The 21,445-nt window shown below is 40.3% G+C and overlaps 1 protein-coding gene across 1 annotated transcript in view; it reads right to left on the bottom strand.

Annotated features, from left to right (window-relative positions):
* The window catches only part of AFF3 (AF4/FMR2 family member 3), a 446,656-nt gene that overhangs the window by 160,517 nt on the left and 264,694 nt on the right, over positions 1 to 21,445 (bottom strand). The window contains 2 exon segments of the mRNA XM_038411042.2: positions 9,426 to 9,477; positions 21,144 to 21,180. Coding sequence (XP_038266970.1) covers positions 9,426 to 9,477; positions 21,144 to 21,180 — 89 coding nt within the window.

Raw genomic sequence — 21,445 nt, 5'->3', positions numbered from 1 at the left:
GAAGAAAGCACAAAAGCTAGTGAACTCCTCCATTTCAGCTTTTTCGCTGTCTCACTTTCCTCTTCCTGTTTTACATTTCATATACAGCTACCATGTAGTTATTATTTTGATATGAAAATAATCAACACAAAAATCCTTTTTTTTGTTGTTTCTTGTTAATTTACCTAAATCTCCAAGATAGATTCAGCCTTGATGTGAGTAAGTAAAACTTTTTCCAAGTAAGTGGCTCCGTAGGATTTGAAGAAAATGGTTTGAAGGTATAAACTCACAGTAGATCTTTGTGGACTATTGGCAACATTGCAAAGTACACCACAAATCCAATAATCTGTGCTAAAAAGAGGCGTAGGCCCCACTGATACCATACACATGAGTACTGTAGCAACTAGAAGCTTGGAGGCAACCTTTAGTTAAGCTAGTATGGTACTCGGAGCAGGAAGTTACTGTACAAGTACAGTTTTTAAATGAAAGGTTGTGTGTGTGTGTGTTCTGAGGGTAATTCTTTAGGGGAGAAGGCAGAGAAGAAATTCTGTATGGGATTTTGGAAGCTCAGTAATATATTTTTCAAGTTCTAGATATCCTTGCTGGACTGGATGAGCAGACTGTTGGGAAAAAATCTGGCACTGATAGAAGGTTAGATTTTCAAGTCAGGGTTGGGGGAAACAGGTAGAACAGTGCAGCAAAGCCAGCATTTTTCTCCAGCTAGGTACTTGGTTCCTGGATAAATACCAGAGTTTAGCCTTCTCAGTTTTCAGGATCTCCATCACTCTGAGAAACACTAGCTTCATTCTTTAAAAAAAGACATTTTTTCTGTAAAAAGAAAAGGGGCACTTGTGGCACCTTAGAGATTAACGAATTTATTTGAGCATAAGCTTCCGTGAGCTACAGCTCACTTCATCGGATGCATTCAATGGAAAATACAATTTCCACTGAATGCATCCGATGAAGTGAGATGTAGCTCACGGAAGCTTATACTCAAATAAATTTGTTAGTCTCTAAGGTGCCACAAGTACTCCTTTTCTTTTTGCGAATACAGACTAACACGGCTGCTACTCTGAAACCTGTCATTTTTTTCTATAGCGTCTCTGAGACACATCTCTCAAAAAATCACAGGCAGATATTAAAAGCAATAAGTGATACCACACAGTGGTGTTCTCAAAAGAAAAAAATCAGACTTAAACAATGTCATTTTTAATATAAGTGCAATTTCATATTAACTGCCTCCCACCCCTTCAAATTTATATTCTTGGCATGAAATCCTGTCCCCATTGACTTTGGTGGGACCAGGATTTCACCTTGATCTTGTCCTTTAGACAAGACTATCAGCCACCTTCTGACTCATCTATCCTAACTCATCCTGGTGAATTTGGCAGACAGCATCAAGGGGCGTTTACAATACATCACTGGATGGATTTCTCTTTCCAAGGCTGAATGCCTTGCCATTTTTGCCACTTTCTCTGGTTCAATCAGATAAAAGATGAACCCTAATAATGTAACATTTCAGAGTTAGTGGTTTGTATTCTTGAACTGAAACATAAAAATTTGCATAGAAACAAAAATGTAGATTGCTGTATAAAATACATAAATAATAATATAATAAATAATATTTTGCACTTGTCAAGTGGCTTCCATCTGAAGATCTCCAACAAATCTCTACGAACATTCATTAGCTCCCCCTATGCAGTATTGTATTATCCCCATTTTACAACTGAGGAAAATGAGCTACAGAGAAGTGAATTATCTTGCTCAGAGTTCCACACAAAGTCCAGGACAAGATCCCAGGTCTCCAGCCAGCTAGTTGTGCTTTAATCACAAGAATATTTTTACTAAAGATGGCTGACATCAGGCAACACACCACATTACACAATCTATACAGACATTCAGTATCAAAGTGTGTCCTGCAGCAATTCAACATCTTTAACATTTTTTATCCAAGTCTTTTTTTAAACATATACTACCATTCATTTATTACATTGTTCTTGATTAATACCTCATATTTCTGCAGAGTTACAGAATTTACATTTTTCAAAATGTTATACAAATATTAATGAGCTAATTTTTACCATGGTTTGATTATTGTTTTAAACATGTGAAAATGGAGACAGAATTTAAACAACTTTTATAAGGTCCCACAGCAATTCAAGGGTGGAGCCAAGATCACAACTTCCAGCCTTATGCACAGTCCACTAGACAATGCTCCCTCTGATATACAACATTCTAATGTTTTACATATCAGCCAAATGTGGCCTACGGGTGTCAGCACAGGATTAGAAGCTAGGAGCTCTTGAGTTGTACTCCAGTTTTTGACACCGACACACTGTGAACATGTTTCAGAGTAGCAGCCATGTTAGTCTGTATTCACAAAAAGAAAAGGAGTGCTTGTGGCACCTTAGAGACTAACTTAGTGAGCATAAGCTTTTGTGAGCTACAGTTCACTTCATTGGATGCATTTGGTGGAAAATACAGTGGGGAGATTTATATACACACACACACAGAGAACATGAAATAATGGGTTTTATCATACACACTATAAGGAGAGTGATCACTTAAGATGAGCCGTCACCAGCAGCAGGGGGGGGAAAGGAGGAAAACCTTTCATGGTGACAAGCAAGGTAGGCCATTTCCAGCAGTTAACAAGGACATCTGAGGAACAGTGGGGGAGGGGGGAGAAATAACATGGGGAAATAGTTTTACTTTGTGTAATGACTCATCCATTCTCAGTCTCTATTCAAGCCTAAGTTAATTGTATCCAGTTTGCAAATTAATTCCAATTCAGCAGTCTCTCCTTGGAGTCTGTTTTTGAAGCTTTTTTTGTTGAAGGATAGCCACTCTCAGGTCTGTAATCGAGTGTCCGGAGAGATTGAAGTGTTCTCCAACTGGTTTTTGAATGTTATAATTCTTGACGTCTGATTTGTGTCCATTTATTCTTTTACATAGAGACTGTCCAGTTTGCCCAATGTACATGGCAGAGGGGCATTGCTGGCACATGATGGCATATATCACATTGGTAAATGCGCAGGTGAACGAGCCTCTGATAGTGTGGCTGATGTGATTAGGCCCTATGATGGTATCCCCTGAATAGATATGTGGACAGAGTTGGCAACGGGCTTTGTTGCAAGGATAGGTTCCTGGGTTAGTGGTTCTGTTGTGTGGTGTGTCGTTGCTGGTGAGTATTTGCTTCAGATTGGGGGGCTGTCTGTAAGCAAGGACTGGCCTGTCTCCCAAGATCTGTGGGAGTGATGGGTCGTCCTTCAGGATAGGTTGTAGATCCTTGATGATGCGTTGGAGAGGTTTTAGTTGGGGGCTGAAAGTGACGGCTAGTGGCGTTCTGTTATTTTCTTTGTTGGGCCTGTCCTGTAGTAGGTGACTTTTGGGTACTCTCCTGGCTCTGTCAATCTGTTTCTTCACTTCAGCAGGTGGGTATTGTAGTTGTAAGAATGCATGATAGAGATCTTGTAGGTGTTTGTCTCTGTCTGAGGGTTGGAGCAAATGTGGTTATATCGTAGAGCTTGGCTGTAGACAATGGATCGTATGGTATGATCTGGATGAAAGCTAGAGGCATGTAGGTAGGAATAGCGGTCAGTAGGTTTCCGATATAGGGTGGTGTTTATGTGACCATCGCTTATTAGCACCGTAGTGTCCAGGAAGTGGATCTCTTGTGTGGACTGGTCCAGGCTGAGGTGGATGGTGGGATGGAAATTGTTGAAATCATGGTGGAATTCCTCAAGGGCTTCTTTTCCATGGGTCCAGATGATGAAGATGTCATCAAGTTAGCGCAAGTAGAGTAGGGGCATTAGGGGACGAGAGCTGAGGAAGTGTTGTTCTAAGTCAGCCATAAAAATGTTGGCATACTGTGGGGCCATGTGCTTAACCTCTCTCTCTCAGTTTCCTCATTTATGACATGGCAATTCTATCTCACAGTGTATTAGTCTGTATATTGCTTTGAAGATGAAAACACCTATACAAATGCTAAGTAAATATAGACAACAAATAGCGCACACTAATGAAAATATAGATATTTATATATGTGATCAGCAGGAACAACAGCAGAACATTCCACTGACACTGTGGAAAATCGGATAATTGAGAATTAACTTGATGTTCAAGAGCCTGAGTTGATAAAACCTTGATGGTCAAAGGACTGCAGTGTTACTTTTTAAGAGTCGGGAGTATGGCTGTTGATAGATTTCACACTGGTAAAAGGGATCCCCTGAGCAACATAGTCTCAAAATGATGCTCATGGCTAATGCTCAGAAGAAATACTGCCAAAATTTCTGTTATAAGCTGGCAAAAACAAACATATACACATAAGGAGCCCTGTGATTCTCACAGGTGAAAAATATTAGCAAAAGACAAAACTTTCACATTCATATATTATAAAAGCCTCCCTTAATCTTGGTTAATTCTCTTGCAAAAAGGGAGGGAAAAATCTGCAATATCTTGGCTTGAAAACAATTGTGGGAGAGATAATAAATATGTTGCACTGGAGTAGCTTATTGATAGTGTTTATATTACAGTATTAAGTAATTGCACTAGCACATAGAGTTGAATGTATAACAGTGAATCACATTTGGGATAGGCTGGACGTGAATTAGAAAGACAAAAAGTTATAAAAGAAAGTTGCATGGTAATTCCAAACTTATTCCGTTAGCAGGGTTGTTTGGGGAGTTTATAAAGCTTGAATCACTTTTTCAAAATTTTTGTGACTAAGAGAATTCTCATGGCCTGGGGCTATTTTTGGCAGAGTTTCTACATCCAGAATTTGAAGATACAGCACATGGAGCTGGTCAGAATATTTTTTGTGGGGGGCTACAGCAAATTTAAACAAAAATGAAAATGTTTTCACTTGCATCAAAATATTCAATTTTTTTTTTTACTTTTTGTCAAAAAACCTCAAACATTCTAAAATTTTTGGCAGCCAAACTGAATATTTTACCTGAAAACTGCCAAAAACTAAAAAAAAAAATAAAAAAAATTCTGACAGTACCTGCCAATCATTGGGGGAAAAGCAGATACAGGTTTTATGAAGATTTAAAAAAAAACAAAAAAAACCCCAGAAACTTTCTGCAAAAATATTCATTTTATCAAAAACCCAATTTTATAAAAAACAAACAAACAAAAAAACCCAGGTTGACAGAAAATTTTTGACCAGCCATAAAAAAACCTCTTTGGGATTTACAGCTTTTAAACTTTCAGTGAAAATTTGGCCAGGTGACCCATGAACTCCTATGCATAATAATATAACGTGAAATGAAATTCCTCACATCCAGAGTGCTTGTGATTTTAAAAAATATATTTAGTCACAAGTGACATTAATCCATTTGGAGAAAACTCTAATGTGCTTAAATCCTCCTTACTGAATGTACGTGTCAATGCAATCTTTTAGGCCATTTCCTACAGTCATTCTGCATATGGACATGCCAGAATATAGTCGACACTGACTTCCTCTATAGTCTTCGGTAAGTCGCACACGAACATTTATTTCAGTTTATCTGTAGCACTAGGATAAGTGTCCTTATTTATCTACTTCATTGGGGTCTTCTAAGATGCAGCAAATAAGTTAATGTTTATGAAGCTCTTTAAATGGTAAATATTATTATTACCAAAATTAATTCATGCAGAAACATATCTAGAGAGTTAATACATGCAGAAATAAAACATGCTTAACACTGTCTGTGTGTTCACTAAAAAAAATCCTCCAGGCTTCTCTGCTTTGAAAGGTTGCAGATACTATCCTTGGTCAAGTGACTCAGGAGAAACCCAACAAAGTTATGTGAGTCTGTTTTTGCTGTCCTGGAGTACGCTGGCTAGGGGAGGGGTAATCTCTGAGGAAGGCTTCATGTAAATGTTCAGTTCAGTGTTTCTGACTGATTCAGAGGGGTGATAAACCTGTCCCTTTGGAGCTATATAAATAATATTTGGAGAATGGCAGTAAATCTAGACAAAGGATGGACAAACTGCCATTGTAGCTATGTGTCTTGGGTTTGCACCTGTGGCTTGTAACAAGTAGAAAAAATACTTTTGTTAGGGGAAAAAAAAATTAACATGCTCCTCCTGTTTTTTCTCTCTCACTTTTATCATGGCCAATGTGACCTGTTCTGTGGATTGCTTTTTTTAAAGATGAGAGTCCTTTAAAGCTCTTCATTGCTCCTTCCCATCAGTCTCAGAAATGCCACTTGTTCTCTATTGATATCAGCAGACTCTTTAAACAGACTGGGCTGCTTATTAATCTTTCCCAGGAGTGATAACTCATAAAAATAGTTCTTAATTTCAAGGGCTCCTTACAATTCTCCCCCATCAAAGATTCATCTTCCTCCACCCCACCAACTAAACACTTATTAAAATTAATCAAAATGGTTTCCTCATCCCTGCTTCAGTCTTTGCAGGTTCTGATGTGAAGGCTCACATAAAAAACATACACCGTGGCTGGGCATTTTTTCAAGATTTTTTTAGCAGTTGCAAAATTGATCTGGGTGGTACCTTTAGACTGCCAGCTACAGTGATCTGTAGGGGGAGAATAAGTCAATTATTGTGTACTAGTTTGTTTATGTATATATCTCTGTGTGTGTGTGTGCACATGCATGGATTGTAGCGTTCCAATGTATTATCCCCTGTATACTTTTTTAATACCTGGTGCAATCAGGTTCATTCCAAATTTTTAAAAACACCAATATTCAAAAGTGTCCAAAGATCAGCGATAAAAATCAACCAGAGTGGATTGGGTTAGCATTGATGTAAATCAGGAGAAACTCCATTAAAGCCAATGGAGCTACACTGATGTAAAATCAACATCAGGAAAAGGAGAATAAGGCACAACCTGTGTTTGTATGTTATTTATGTTTGTAGTTATTTATATTTACATCATTGTAACGCTTTGGCATTCAGCTTTCTGTTAAACAATTTAGAAAATTTTAACTTTGGCTGTTTTTGCTTTCCCCCTTTTCTCTTTTCCATTCTTTCATCCCTATTTTTCTTGCCTGCTGCACTACGTCTTGTATCTCTTCCACTATCTTTCAATCTCTGTTGTTCTCTTTCCTTCCCTGTATCTTAATCTACCTGGTTTCTCTTCCTCCTCCTTTCCCTGAATTCTATTTGCAACCTACCTCCCCCATGTCCTTTTAGGCTCTCCTTCCTTCTGTATCTCTTTTTCATCCCAACAGTCTTCCTAAATATAATGGTTTCCATTTAAAAAGTTACCATTTACAAACAGTTACCATAGTTTTTCCCTATTCTTAAAATAGGAATAAACATGGTAGCTCAGTTACCATAGTTTTTCCCTGTTCTTAAAATAGGAATAAACATGGTAGCTCACTTACCATAGTTTTTCCCTGTTCTTAAAATAGGAATAAACATGGTAGCTCAGACCCTGCTGTGTGGTCATTATTGACAAATGGTAACAATATAAAGGTGACCCCTGTAAATGTATTACATTAGAAAACATGTATTACACTAAAAAGCATGCCTTATAGTGATAGACTCAAGGAGCTCAATCTATTTAGATTAACAAAGAGAAGGTTAAGCGGTGAGCTGATTATAATCTATAAGTACCTATATGGGGAACAAATATTTAATAATGGGCTTGTTTATCCAGCAGAGAAAGATATAATGTGATCCAATGGATGCAAGTTGAACAAATTCAACGGGATATAAGGCGTAAAATTTTAACAGTGAAAGTAATTAACCATTGGCACAATTTACCAAGTGTTGCGGTGGATTCTCCATTATGGACAATTTTAAATCAAGATTGGATGTTTTTCTAAAAGATGTACTCTAGGAATTATTTGGGGGAGTTCTATGGCTGTGTTACACAAGAGGTCAGACTAGATCATCACAAAGGTCCCTTTTGGCTTTGGAATCTATGAAGTAGAGAAGTAAACAGTTTCAATGGGGTTCAGTGAGACCACTCATTGGGTAAGGTACTATTCAACATGAATAAGGATGTGACAATCTGGTCCAATTTATTTAATAAAGCCCACTAATGACACTTTATGTAGTCTGCCACAAACAAATATAAGAATTTCTACATTCATACAATACAATTTACAGAATTTTAATGAAATTTTACTAAAAAGAATAAAAAGAAAACCCCACTATAAAATATGACCTAGCCCCAAGATTATGTCAAAGTATAGTGTCTGCTTACGTTTTACATATTAAATATCAGCAAAATTAGTGTTCATTTCTCCATGATACCTCCAGATGGCATTAAAACTCTTCTCCTTTAAATCTTTATTATAATATCCTTTTTTTTTAAAATGGTAACCATTGAAAGCATTCTATACCAACATACACTATTAACCATTCCCAACAATCATAGTATCAGAAGGCATAAAGCTGCTAGTGCTTCATTTATTAAACAAGTTTGACTAAATATAACATATTGTAATTATATTCTACCGCAAAATCTATAGGACAAACCATTCATAGACCATGTCAAATCTTTTTATAGATTCTTTTCCAGAAGATTTTTAATATATATTTATATCAGAAATCAAAACATTCAACAATCACACTTATTGTACCTTATTCTATGGCTACTTTTGGCCATGTAACAGATAGTGACACCTTGCAAGACTTACATGATCTAGCACTCTGAATTTAAATAACAAGAGCCAGAGGACACAAATTACAGACTTGATGCACTCTAAAATTCACATGACTGCACTGTGAAAAGAATTCCACTCCCATTCAAATGGGTGAGTGATTTTGTAGCAATTCAGTCCTCTCCTAACTCATGTGAGCGAAATCAAGTTTGCTAAGCTAGCCTGTTTTTTTGTTTTGTTTTTTGTTTTAAACTTTGAGTCCCTCTGTTTGAAGAGTTGGTTTATTCTGGTAACAGTAAAACAGTTAATTCCCTTATACACAGGGAAAAAAAAAAGGGTGGGGGACCTCTACTGCATTAAAGTAAAGGTGAATACAGATATATTACAAGTGCCTATTCCCATCTGTTTCTCAGTTGCTTTTGTTAATTCAAAAACATCAACAAAATCGTGAGACCAGAGGTAGCTGTAATTGGATTTCAAGTAATTCAGAGGTGAAGTTGCAGACTGCAGTCTTTTAAAATTACATCAGTACATCAAAGGCATATGTGACATGATATCTTCTGGAAAATGTGACAAACTTCTGCAGCTTTAAGGTAATATTGGACTTCTCCGGTTGTAAAAGCTCGCTCACTCACTCCACCAAAAATAATTTAATATTTATTTAGCTTGTTATAGGGCCATCTCACTTTTCAATATCTCTCACAGTAAGGATGCTAATGATTTATGAACAATTAACTATGAATCATTACTTAAAAGATTTTTAAAGAACAGCATCAGTGAAAGAGCTTCATCTTAATGAAAACAAACAGACAAACACTATTTGGCATAACAAAGCAGATTAAAACATAGCAATCATCTCTGATCATAAATATGAAACTGACTTACGATGTATGTGATGCACTGTTTTCTGGATTCTTTGGCTCAGCATCACTTTTCCCTTAAAAAAGAAGAAAAATAATATGAAAAACGGGTGAATATCAAAATCTTTATGGTGTTAGAGGTCAATACATTATCAGGCTAATTTTAACACTTTCAAAGTGTAGAGAAGAATGCTTTCTAAATATCATATGGCAGGTATCTGGGGCACTAACTGAGCACTTGCAAACTGGGAGTTAACACCAACATGACTTGTCCTGTCCCTTGAATATGTCCTTAGGGGTAAGTTGTAAAGCAGGCCTGACAATTTCATGCCTAGCAGATCCCTAGCAAGAAGGCAGGAAACTCTATAAGACTGGCTGCTTGCAGGACAGGACGGAAGGAGAGAATACCTTGGGGCCTTAGTCACTACAGGCCTAAGATGACAGATCAGTCTGCAGGGTTTTGGGATCCCTTCCCTCTCCAACAACAGTTTGATTCACTTTATTTGCTGTGAATACTGCTCTCTGAACAACCTGAGGAACCCCAGTGTTAGACAGTCCCTAGTCCTAACATGGCTGTGCAGGGTATACAGCCATATTTGGGCTACCCAGAACTTGACTTTGAGGTCTGTGCAGATCACTGTGAGTGTGCAGCTCTGCTTTGTAAGCAAGCAGGTGTGGAGAAGGCAGAGAGATCCATCAGGGAGCAGATGGATCCATGGCTCTTTTCCTTCCTGCCCTCAAGTGCTCCCCAGAAGAGCTGTCTGGAACCACTGTGGGAACTAAGATGCACCTTTTTAGTGCCACAGTAAATTACTTCTCCTTACTTGTACAAAAAGAGAGGCCCAGTCACAATTCTACCTGGGTCCCCTCCCAAGACAATGGTCACATATGCTGCCCCTGACACAGAGGTGTGGGTCACTGCCCTAATCTAGCAGCCATTAAGGAGAAACATGGTTGATCTGAAAGCCTTGAGAGGGTTGGATTTTTGTTTTGTTGTTGGTATTGTACCACCTTGCTTACACACCATTTATAATCTGAGTGCAAAATATTGTTTCTGTGCTAGCCAATGGCCCAGGCACTTGTTTATCAATGGGCACTGAAGTGCTGTTTACATGCAAGTTTGTGATAATAAGGAGATGAAGAGCTGGAGTGTGACTATCTTACAGATGGGACCAGTGTTCTTCCATTCAGTTTTAATGAGTTTTGTCAAATCAAAATTCATTTGTATTCTGAGAAATAATGTTTGAAATTGTTTCAGTGTTATCTTGTGTGTAGTGCCTGATTTACACCCATTGAACTCAATGGAAAATCTCTAATTGACTTCAAAGGGCTTTGGACCGGGCCCCAGGACATTACAGTGTTGCATATTAATCGCTGTTGCTAAAGTTCTCAAGTTTGATTTCCACTAAATCAAAGGTGGAAAAACTTGGGGTATGAAATGAACCTCTGGGGAGAAATATTGGTCCCTTTGAAGTCAATGGGGACAGTCAGTTTGCCATTGACTTAAATGGATTTCATTCCTGGTACTTTCCCCAGTGCAATCCTGAAACAAGCTGAAATAGTTGTTCAAGATAATTATGCTTCTAGGAGCAGGGGTCCAGCAAAGGAGCCTTTGGTTAGCTTACACACTTATTCCATGATGTGTTGGTACCTGCATCAGATGTTTCTAGGCCTTCTAGGCTTGCAGGGAGGGTTTCACCGAAACATTGCTTACCTTTGGGAAGGAGGGGAAAAAATCAGTTGTTCTTATCACCAATTAGCCTTTGAAATCAGACCCATAATTTTAAACTAATTGGAAGGACTGGCATGAAGCTAGCCATATCTATTTTTATCAAACATTTGCTACACACAGAATGATTACAAGATAACTTTTATATTTTATATAATTACATTGTGCCTTCAAAAGATTAATTAAGACTCAACACCCTATGAGCCCATTTTAGAGACTTGATTATGAGAAAGAGCTTTTGAAGGAGTTACTCAATATCACACAGTGAGTTAGTATCTGGGACAGACATTAGAACTCAGAAATCCCGACTCCCAGTTCTAACTATTAGATGCCTTCTCCACACAGTTGCTAAAATTAAAATATAAGTACCTGTGGCATCATTTTCTCCCAAAGAAAATAGGGTTATTATGGGGTGGGGTAGGGTGGGGTGGGGAGAGATAAGTTCTGAGTATTTGGTTGTGACTAGACATAGACCAGAGGTGAAATGCAAATTTGAATCCAAAACTCTCAAGTCTTGTGGTGTTTAGATTCAGTTGTCAAGTTGGAGCTGGGAAATTTGGGTCTGGCTCTGAATTTCCCAAAGTTCAGGCGGGGTTTGGAGATGTTCTGGTTTAGTTTCATGGCTAGTTGTGCCCCTTATGCCTGTCACAGGATATAAGGCACATAGACTGGCTTAGGAACAATCTGCCTTGAAATATCAGTCAGTACCATATCTACATCCAAAACCAAAAAATAGTTCATCATAGATATTCTATTTGTAACTAATACTTTTGTTAATAACACATTAGTACAGTGAGCATTGGCAGTTTCACATGCAAATGGAATGTGAGATCCTGAGTGATGACTTGGCAGTTTGTTCTGCACCACTTGGAAAAGCTGCAGTATTTTAGTTCTGCTCTTAGCAGCAATTAGTGTTGTGGCAATAAGGAAAGCAGAATAGGTTCTGTTGCAGGGATGATATTTAGCCAAACAGGATATTAATGAATTACTCTACGGTGAATGTTTGCAGCTGCTTTAATGCTCACAATCACTTAACATTTCAGGGGGAAGGGAGAACAATTGTACAGCATCTAAGAGTAAGAGGGGGAATAGAGAATTAATGTCTTACTGACTCCACAGAAATAGAACTGCACCATTACTCCAATGAGCCATAGAAATTCAAGAAAAAATTTATTTACTAAGCATGAATGATATTTAAAGATTTGGAATTCAGATTCAGTTTGACAAGCCTAGTAAAAGGGTGTTGCTTCTCTGAGCTACCTGACCTGTTTGAGCCCACTCTTATCCACACCCTGTCTTCCAAGTCTTCACACAAACTGCCATAACCAATCTGCCCTTGTCTCCCCTTAGTTGAAGGCACTATTATGGGGGACAGGCAATTCAGCAACCAGCTAATCCTCTTTAGCTCCAGGTATCATTTTCTAGGCAGGTTATGAGGCCCTTTCCCTCCTCCACCTCAGTCTTTTGAAGCTGGCCCAGAGTCCCACTAAATGTCCTACTTCTTTTGCAAGTCTGCTGTTGGTCTGCTCTCTTCCAAAAGACTGATCTTCTGGAGCATGTGCGTATGGATGAAGGCCTTCTAGCCCCCGTTTTTCAGCTGTAGACCTGGCTGGTTTCTGCTGCTTCTCACTGAATTGGCTTTTTTAACATTTCACATTCTAAGGGTGGAATGACCCAGAGTGCAAAGGCCAATTTCAAATCCACTTTCTTGAAGGGGTGGGGGATAAGTTGAGATTGGCCCATTGAACTGCAGGTAGAGGAGAGGGCCTTATAGACCTGGCTTGACATGAGTAACTGGACATGGGTGAGGCCTCTTTTCTTGGGAGACAAGGATTAGCGAGATACATGGATCGGCAGGCTGGAACCAGAATGTCTGTACTAGCTAAGATAAGGGGGACTGTATTACCAGCTCTGCCACATCCCCGGGGTGTCAGCATTACATAAAGAACATGTGGCAGAGCTGGTAATACAGTCCCCCTTATCTTAGCTAGTACAGACATTCTGTGCAGACAGTCTGTGCTGTTCTGTGCAGTAGGGATCAAACCTGGGAGCCGGATTTTAGTGTATGAGCCAAGGCTGTCTTAGCCAAGGCTCTAGCAGGCTCATAAATCTCTAGTGGGCATAGCCACGATTAGAGAGGGACAGAGTGCCACACCTAGTAGGTGTAGCTTACATTTATGAGGCTGAGCAAGTCACTCAATTTGTCTATGCTTCAGTTTCCCCATCTGTATAATGGGTATAATATTGATAGTACTACCTACCTCACAAGTGTAACCCCAGACCAAGGGTGACCATCTTTTCAAAAGGCAAAAGTGGGACAGATGCAGGAGCCCCACCTAAGGACAGATGCAGGATCAGTGGCCCCATCCTCTTCCCCCGAGACCTCAACATCTGGCCAAGCTGGAAGCCAGAGCTGGGCCATGTTAAGAGCCACCCAGGGAGCCTGGGCTGCTGTGGAGAGCCCCAGACCCTCCACCGGCCCTGGGCAAGAGACCAGGGTACCCGAGAACAGCCCCCGGGCCATGTCCCTACCCATGGGGTGCACTTCCCAGGACAGGTGGAAGGTTCAGGGCTCCCCACAGCAACCCAGGCTCCCTGGGTGGCTTTTACTTCTGCCTGTCTCCAGCTTCTGGCCTGGCCAGGGGGCAGGGCCCCGGGGGAAGAGGAGGAGCAGGGGCTGGGGTAAGGCCCACCTCTGCTCACCCTCGCACTGGGAAGAGGCTGGTGTTGCCCCTGAGCCTTGGGCAGGCACAGAGCAGCACTGAGACAAATGCTGTCCCGGAGTCATTCAGCCTGAGACTGGGACTTGAACTCTGCATTTTGGGACTGTTCTGTCCAATTCGGGATGGGTGGTCACCCTAGCTAGACCACAATCCCCAAAATACCAGGAAAAATAAAGCAAGATACCCAGGTAGGTGGTCAATCAAAATCATGAAACAGTTAAGTCACGAACACCGAGTTCAGGGAGCAGGAACCAGGAAACAAACAGGAAACGGAAGAGGGAGCAGGAAACAAGATGCAGGAAGGCAACATACACATCAATCACCACAATTTCCTTCTTTTCTCCCCAAAAATTCAGCGGTACCTTACCAGAAGCAGCTGGTGATCCCGGGGCTGTAGTTTATACCCTGATTGAAATTAGGGGCTGGATGCGATTGATGTGGCACAGCTTTCCTAATCTGCCACATATCATCATACAGAAAAGAGTGTCCTCTTCCCCATCTGTTTTCCTTTCAGTAGAAAGTATATCTTGTTGGTTAACAATGTGTTCTCTGTGTGGTAAACACACTCGCCACGTTCCATACTCTGCAGCCCGCAAGATCATGCCATGAGTAATGAAAATGCTTCCAAACCATCACCTAACATACACTGCTTGTTTAGGATAGAATGTGTGGAGACTTGTGTGGATACGCTTGTTGAAAGTCGTATACTTCTTAGTCACATCAGTTGGCTTCGAGGATGGCAAAGGGGTGGGATGAGCCTTTTGCATCAGCATAGACAACTTGGTGCTCGTAGGTCAGTTGAACGGCCAGAAGAATGGGGTTTCTCCAGTATTTTCATGAGTGTATTCCAAATAACATATAAAGCATAACTCAGTGCAAAATGTAAGAGTATATCCAGAAATCCCTGCAGTATGCTAGCTATACACTTCTTCAGAGTCCTGTGTAGTCTTTCCACTATGCCATTTCCTTGGGGATGGTACACAGCAGATTTATAATGTACTGTACTAATACTCATCAGAAAGTCTTCAAACTCTCTTGATAGAAAAGGTGCCTCATTCTGAAACAAGGCTCTCTGGTAGGCCAAACATTGCAAATAAAGTGGTTAGGCAAGAATTTAGCTCCTCAGAGGTAGGTGCCTTGTGAAATTATGAATACAAAGGAGTAATGTGAGTAATAGTCTATAACAGCATCTTTTGCAATACTGCACTTGGCCACATTCAACTTTATGCCAGCTTGTTGGGGTCAGGTTAGCACCTGGTCCAGAATAGCATTATGTACAGGAAGGGTCTTAGCAAAGATGAGAATGTCAACCAAATAACAACATGCACCCTGTCAGAAGTAGAGCTGGAATGGCCACTTGAATGGTCCCTTACAATATGTGCTAACTACATATGCTAAACAATCTGATCCACTTTGCATTTTGCTGTGAAGCTGGGAACTCCTTTACCAGACCTGAAGAAGAGCTCTGTGCGGCTTGAAAGCTTGTCTCTCTCACCAACAGAAGTTGGTCCAATAAAAGATATCACCTCTCCCACTTTGTCTCTCTAAAATCTGTGCACAGTCAAATGTTGCCATTCTTCTTGTATATGGTCACCATAGGTGAAATCCAATCCACAGGCCCTTCCACCTCCCGAATGAAGCCATTATCTTTTACGTGATGCAATTCTGTTCAGATCTTGTCCGTAAGTGCAGAAGGTACATGATTTGCAGGCAGTGCAAAGGACTTGGTGTTCAAATCCAACAGCAGAGACAATGGATATCACCTGCACAGAATACTGTCACTGTTAAACAAATCATGGTGTCTCTGACTGATATATTGGGTATCCCCTTCTATTCTAGCTATTCTATTCCAGCTGACATAACTACTCCTCAGGTGTCCTGTGTAAGTACATGCATAATACCAAGGTGCAAGCACACATCATATGATTATAATGGAAAAGGATTTGCACTAGCAGCACCTTTAACAATGTTAAACTTTGCAGTCAAGGCTATGCCTCTGTAGAGCACAGAGCTTCACCCATTATCTACAAATCATACAAATTCTAAGCTTTTATAACCAGTGTAGTCAGGCAAATATCCAAATTATGAACTAACCCAGAGGGGAGAACATTAACTTCAGAACCCCTATCCACCAAGCACTTCAGCAGTGTCCCATTACAATATGGGATTCCAGCTCCAGTGCCTTGCCACTTGAGGAGATTGTACTAAAGGAAACATCTGGTCCCTGGTAAAGATGGTTTTGTGCGGGTTTACATTTACTGTATGCACAGAAGGCTTCCCGTCTTCGTGAACCAGTGTACGGTGGCAGACTAACTCAAAGCATCCTTCCTTCTCACGAGTCTGGCACACAGCAATACTAGCTGGGCAGGCAGGGAAACTGGCCAAGTGACCTGTATTACCACAGCAGAAACAGTGACGAGCTGGCAACTTTTGCTGCTGAGGCCATGGAGCAGGAGTAGGTAGTGTTGTATGACCCTGGGCAATGGAAGCAGGAGAACCAGTTAATGGGGATTTAAGTGTAGACACAAAGGTAGCAGCAATCTGAGACATTCCAGTCCAAACCTTCTCAGCTGCCTCACTCTTAGTTACTGTGGCTTTAAAAGTTAGAGTTCTAACATCTTCAGCCAGTGACCATTTGCTCAGACAGTCACTGGCTATGCCAATCACAAAAATGTCTCTGAGCTAGATCATCATAACATCCCTGAATTCACAGTCAAGGGCCAACTGCCACAAATGACATGCGAACTCACATATTGTTTTGTTGGGCTGCTGGCGAGTTTAAAAAAAACACATTTTCCTTTTTAACAGAACAGAAGCTCCATTCACAACATATTTGTTGAGAAGTTGGACAGACACATCAAAGGAAGGCTTGGGCTCTTTGAGTCCATCATAAATATCAATGCCATCACAACCTAAGCAGTTCTGAAGCAAGGGTAATCTAGTAGCATCAGAGAGCTGCAGGATCTGCACATAGTTCCAAAAATTCTGAATAAAGTATCGCCAGTCAATAGCTGAAGAATGTGCAGCCGGCGTGAGCAGCAGAATAGAAGCACTTGATGCCATAATTTTATGCTCTGATGCATCCCAGCATACAATCCCCAAAACACAAGGAAAATGAAGCAAGAGACACAGGTAGATGGTCAATCAAAACATGTAATAACTATGAGACAGTTAAGTCAGCAACAATCTGAACAAAACATAACAGTCCCCAATGACAGAAATGTAGCAGCAGGCGCTGAGTAACTGCACACACCCAACACCAGGCACGCCCCCCGCCCCCAGAAGAACAGGAACTCCTTTGAGTTCAGGGAGCAGGAACCAGGAAACAAACAGGAATATGGAGCAGGAAGCAAGGAGTAGGGAAGCAACACACATAGACACCAGTCAGCACAGTAATGAAACTTATATCAATAATGTTTGTAAAGTGCTTTGAGATCCTTGTACGGAAGACACTACAGAAATGCAAAATTATTATTTTTTGTGGGAAAGGTGGCAGGGGCGCCATTACAGATTTGGGGAGGGGGGCAACTTTAACCATGATTCCAGGGGCTTCTTAGGCACCTGAAAACTCTAGTCTTTTGGCAGGTAACAGCAATTAGCTGACAGGAGCACTGTATCTAATTCCTATATAAAAGAAAGAAAATTAAATAAATATTAGACCCACTCAGCTCTAATACTAACATGTTCTGACATCTTGTGGCAAGTCACTTAAGGGACACTGGTTAGGCTTAAACTTTTAATGTATATTCTTACTTTGTTACTAACTCTGCAGAGAGAGAGACCCCATCAGGACTCCTGGGTTCTATCTAAGCTCTGGGAGGACAGTGGAGTTTAGTGGGTTATAATGGGGGGTAGATACATCTGGGATTTATATAAGAACATCAGAATGGCCATACTGGGTAAGATCAATGGTCCATCTAGCCCAGAATCCTGTCTTCCAACACTGGCCAATGCCAGGTGCTTCAGGGGGAATGAACAGAACAGGCAATCATTGAGTGATTCATCCCGTTGCTCATGCCCAGCTTCTGGCAAAGAGAGGCCAGAGACACCATCCTGGCTAATAGCTATTGATGGACCTATTCTCCATGTACTTATCTAGTTCTTTTTTTGAACCAGCTTATAGTTTTGGTCTTTACAACATCCCCGGCAAAGAGTTCCAAGGGTTGATTGTGAAGAAAGATTTCCTTTTGTTTGTTTTAAATCTGCTGCCTAATAATTTTATTGGGTGACCCCTAAAGTTCTTGTGTTATGTGAAGGAGTAAACAACATTTCTTTATTCAATTTTTCAACACCATTCATGATTTTATAGATCTCTATCATATTCCCTCTTAGTCTGCATGCAGCATTCAAGACATGGGCATACCATGGATTTATACAGAGGCAATATGATATTTTCTGTTTTGTTATCTATCCCTTTCCTAATGATTCCCAACATTCCGTTAGCTTTTTTGACGGCCACTGCACACTGAGCGGATGTTTTCAGAGAACTATCCACAATGACTCCAAGATCTTTTTCTTGACGGGTAACAGCTAATTTAGACCCCATCATTTCGTATGTACAGTTGGGAGTATATTTTGCCATGTGCATTACTTTGCATTTATCAACATGGAATTTCATCTGCCATTTTGTTGTCCAGTTATCCAGTTTTGTGAGATCCCTTTGCAACTCTTTGCAGTTTGGGCTTAACTAGCTTGAGTAATTTTGTATCATGTGCAAATTTTGACACCTCACTGTTTACCCCTTTTTTCAGATCATTTATGGATATGTTGAACAGCACTGGTCCCAGTACAGACCCCTGGGGGACACCACTCCTTACCTCTCTTGATTCTGAAAACTGATCATTTATTCCTTCCCTTTGTTTCCTATTTTTTAACTGGAGTGCCTCGCAATGCTTTCAGGATCATCTAATGATCCTTAATTTAATTTAATGACAAGCCCTTTGTTATCTTAATCACCCTGCCTCTGTTTATAAAGACAGGTTTTAGAGTAGCAGCCGTGTTAGTCTGTATTCGCAAAAAGAAAAGGAGTACTTGTGGCACCTTAGAGACTAACAAATTTATTTGAGCATAAGCTTTCGTGAGCTACATCTCACTTCATCGGATGCATTTGGTGGAAAATACAGAGAGGAGATTTATATACACACACAGAGAACATGAAACAATGGGTTTTATCATACACGCTGTAAGGAGAGGTTTCAGAGTAGCACCGTGTTAGTCTGTATTCGCAAAAAGAAAAGGAGTACTTGTGGCACCTTAGAGACTAACAAATTTATTAGAGCATAAGCTTTCATGAGCTACAGCTCACTTCATCGGACGCTGTAGCTCACGAAAGCTTATGCTCTAATAAATTTGTTAGTCTCTAAGGTGCCACAAGTACTCCTTTTCTTTTTACTGTAAGGAGAGTGATCACTTAAGATGAGCCATCACCAGCAGCAGGGGGGGAGGGAGGAAAACCTTTCATGGTGACAAGCAAGGTAGGCTATTTCCAGCAGTTAACAAGAATATCTGAGGAACAGTGGGGTGGGGGGGGGAGAAATAACATGGGGAAATAGTTTTACTTTGTGTAATGACTCATCCATTCCCAGTCTCTATTCAAGCCTAAGTTAATAAACAAACTCCCTGCCCCGAGAGCAGAAGTGAGAGCAGCACAGAACTCATCACATTCCACACTCAAGCTCCCTCAGGGGCTAGGGCATGCACTGTGAGCAGACCTCTAGTATGAAACTCAGGGAGGTGCAGTAGCCTCCCCCCAAAATGGTGCCATTGAACAGCTGGAGTCAAAATATCCTTCATGACAAGCTTCAGACAGACCACTCCCAAAATAGACCTGCTAATATTGAGGCTACTAGCTTACTGAGACACTAAAGATTTGCAACCAGGTAAAGCAGGATAGGGGCCATGTTGACATCTCCCTCACAGGGACCCATTTGTTACAATTTCCCAAAACCTCCAAACAAGCTTGCAGTTTCAATAAACCATAGGAAAATGATGACCAATACTAGGCGTTCTGATGTCATCACAAACCACTCAAGCTCTGCTCTAGTGTTTATTATGCTCAGAATTCCTCAAGTGTTTGCACAGCCTTATCTATTACGGCTCTTTAGTGCTTCCTTCTCTCATTACTGCATTCGTTATTTTTCTAGAGAATCTCATCCCGTTTGCCTTTTTATTACTTCCTTAGTGCTGCAATATCAAACTGATGCTGGCAATTAAGTGGCACCACCACCTGCTTGTTCACAACATCGTCTTCCACAGTGCCACCCCTTCCTTAGCAAAGGTACCATATGAATAGCCTGAAGTCTCCTAGCATTCTCCCTCTGGGTGTCTGCTTCCTGCACCCAGTGGGTGACCAGTCAGTTTCAAAGCCATGTCTACTGGCTCAGAGCATTTGTCGTCTTCAAACCCAGCTTTGTAATTTGCATAGTGTTCTGTTTTAGCTCACAGGTCATGAAGCTAACAAAATTGAGCTCTTGGTTGGGATGCTTTGATGTCATGAACAGGGTAGGGTCATGTATTTTGAATATGCTGGAGAACATTAATACCAGTCACGGGTGTCAGAAGAGAGGATTAATATTTTGTTTCATAGAACAATTCAATTTTTTCTTTCCACACAGCCACTGAAGTATTTTACCCATAACTAAATGTAATTAAAGTACAACTGCTTTGTAACATGACCTGTACACTTTAGCAGGAGGACAGGCAAGGATGTGAGCAAAGCAAGCTCCATACTCACCATCCTTGCCAAAATTATACACCAAAGGCAGCCCAAAACTATAGGTTCTTCGAGGCAGCATTTGTTACTGTTTTGGCATACTTCATGAATTATATAGCACCATATACAGTGACAGTGCATATAAATAAATAAAAAAATTAATAATAAAGCAAACTCTCTGAAATTTTAGGCAGTTTGGAGGTTGGGATTGTGTGCACATTTGTATGTGGATACAGAGTTTCCACCCACTTCCTATCATTTTAGGTGTGCAATTATTTTTTCCTGTAAAATCTGTTTCACATACAGCAGAACTAGATATAATGGAGCAAATTGTTCCTTCCATTGCCAACCTAAAGGGATTGTTCCCTTCCCTTCCCCGCTATAGGCCGTTAGTGATTGTGATGCCCAAGATTCTGCACTTGAACAAAACAGTAGCCTGCCAGCTGAGATCCTGTACTGGACCAATAGGCTTCATGTTTCCAATATTTTTTTTTCTCAACTGTCCTATAGTTTACTTGTTTCTCACATTCCCAGTCAGCGTCTCCACCAAATCCAGCTATAAAGTGAGGTAATTCTTACTTGGATTGCTGTGTCCTGTAGACACCTGCTGCGACTCCTAAAATAATGAAGAAAAGGATACCATATATTATTTTTTTGGGTCATTTTTAGAGACAAAATTGTAAGTTACCTTAATACTACTATACAGCTTTGTTAATCATTCAGTCAATCTAATCGCAGAACATTATTTCCAACTATAAGAAGAAAATCAAATATTTCCTTGAAAATGCATTTACTCTAGGCTTTTTATACTTATCTCTCAACCGTGACCCTTTAATAGTATATTTTTTTCTATCTTCACTATCAATCTCCAGCTTATTATT

This window comes from Dermochelys coriacea, chromosome 1 (genome assembly GCF_009764565.3).
Source record: "Dermochelys coriacea isolate rDerCor1 chromosome 1, rDerCor1.pri.v4, whole genome shotgun sequence".
NCBI classification, from domain to species: domain Eukaryota; kingdom Metazoa; phylum Chordata; order Testudines; family Dermochelyidae; genus Dermochelys; species Dermochelys coriacea.
This window is presented reverse-complemented; position numbering and strand designations above follow the sequence as displayed.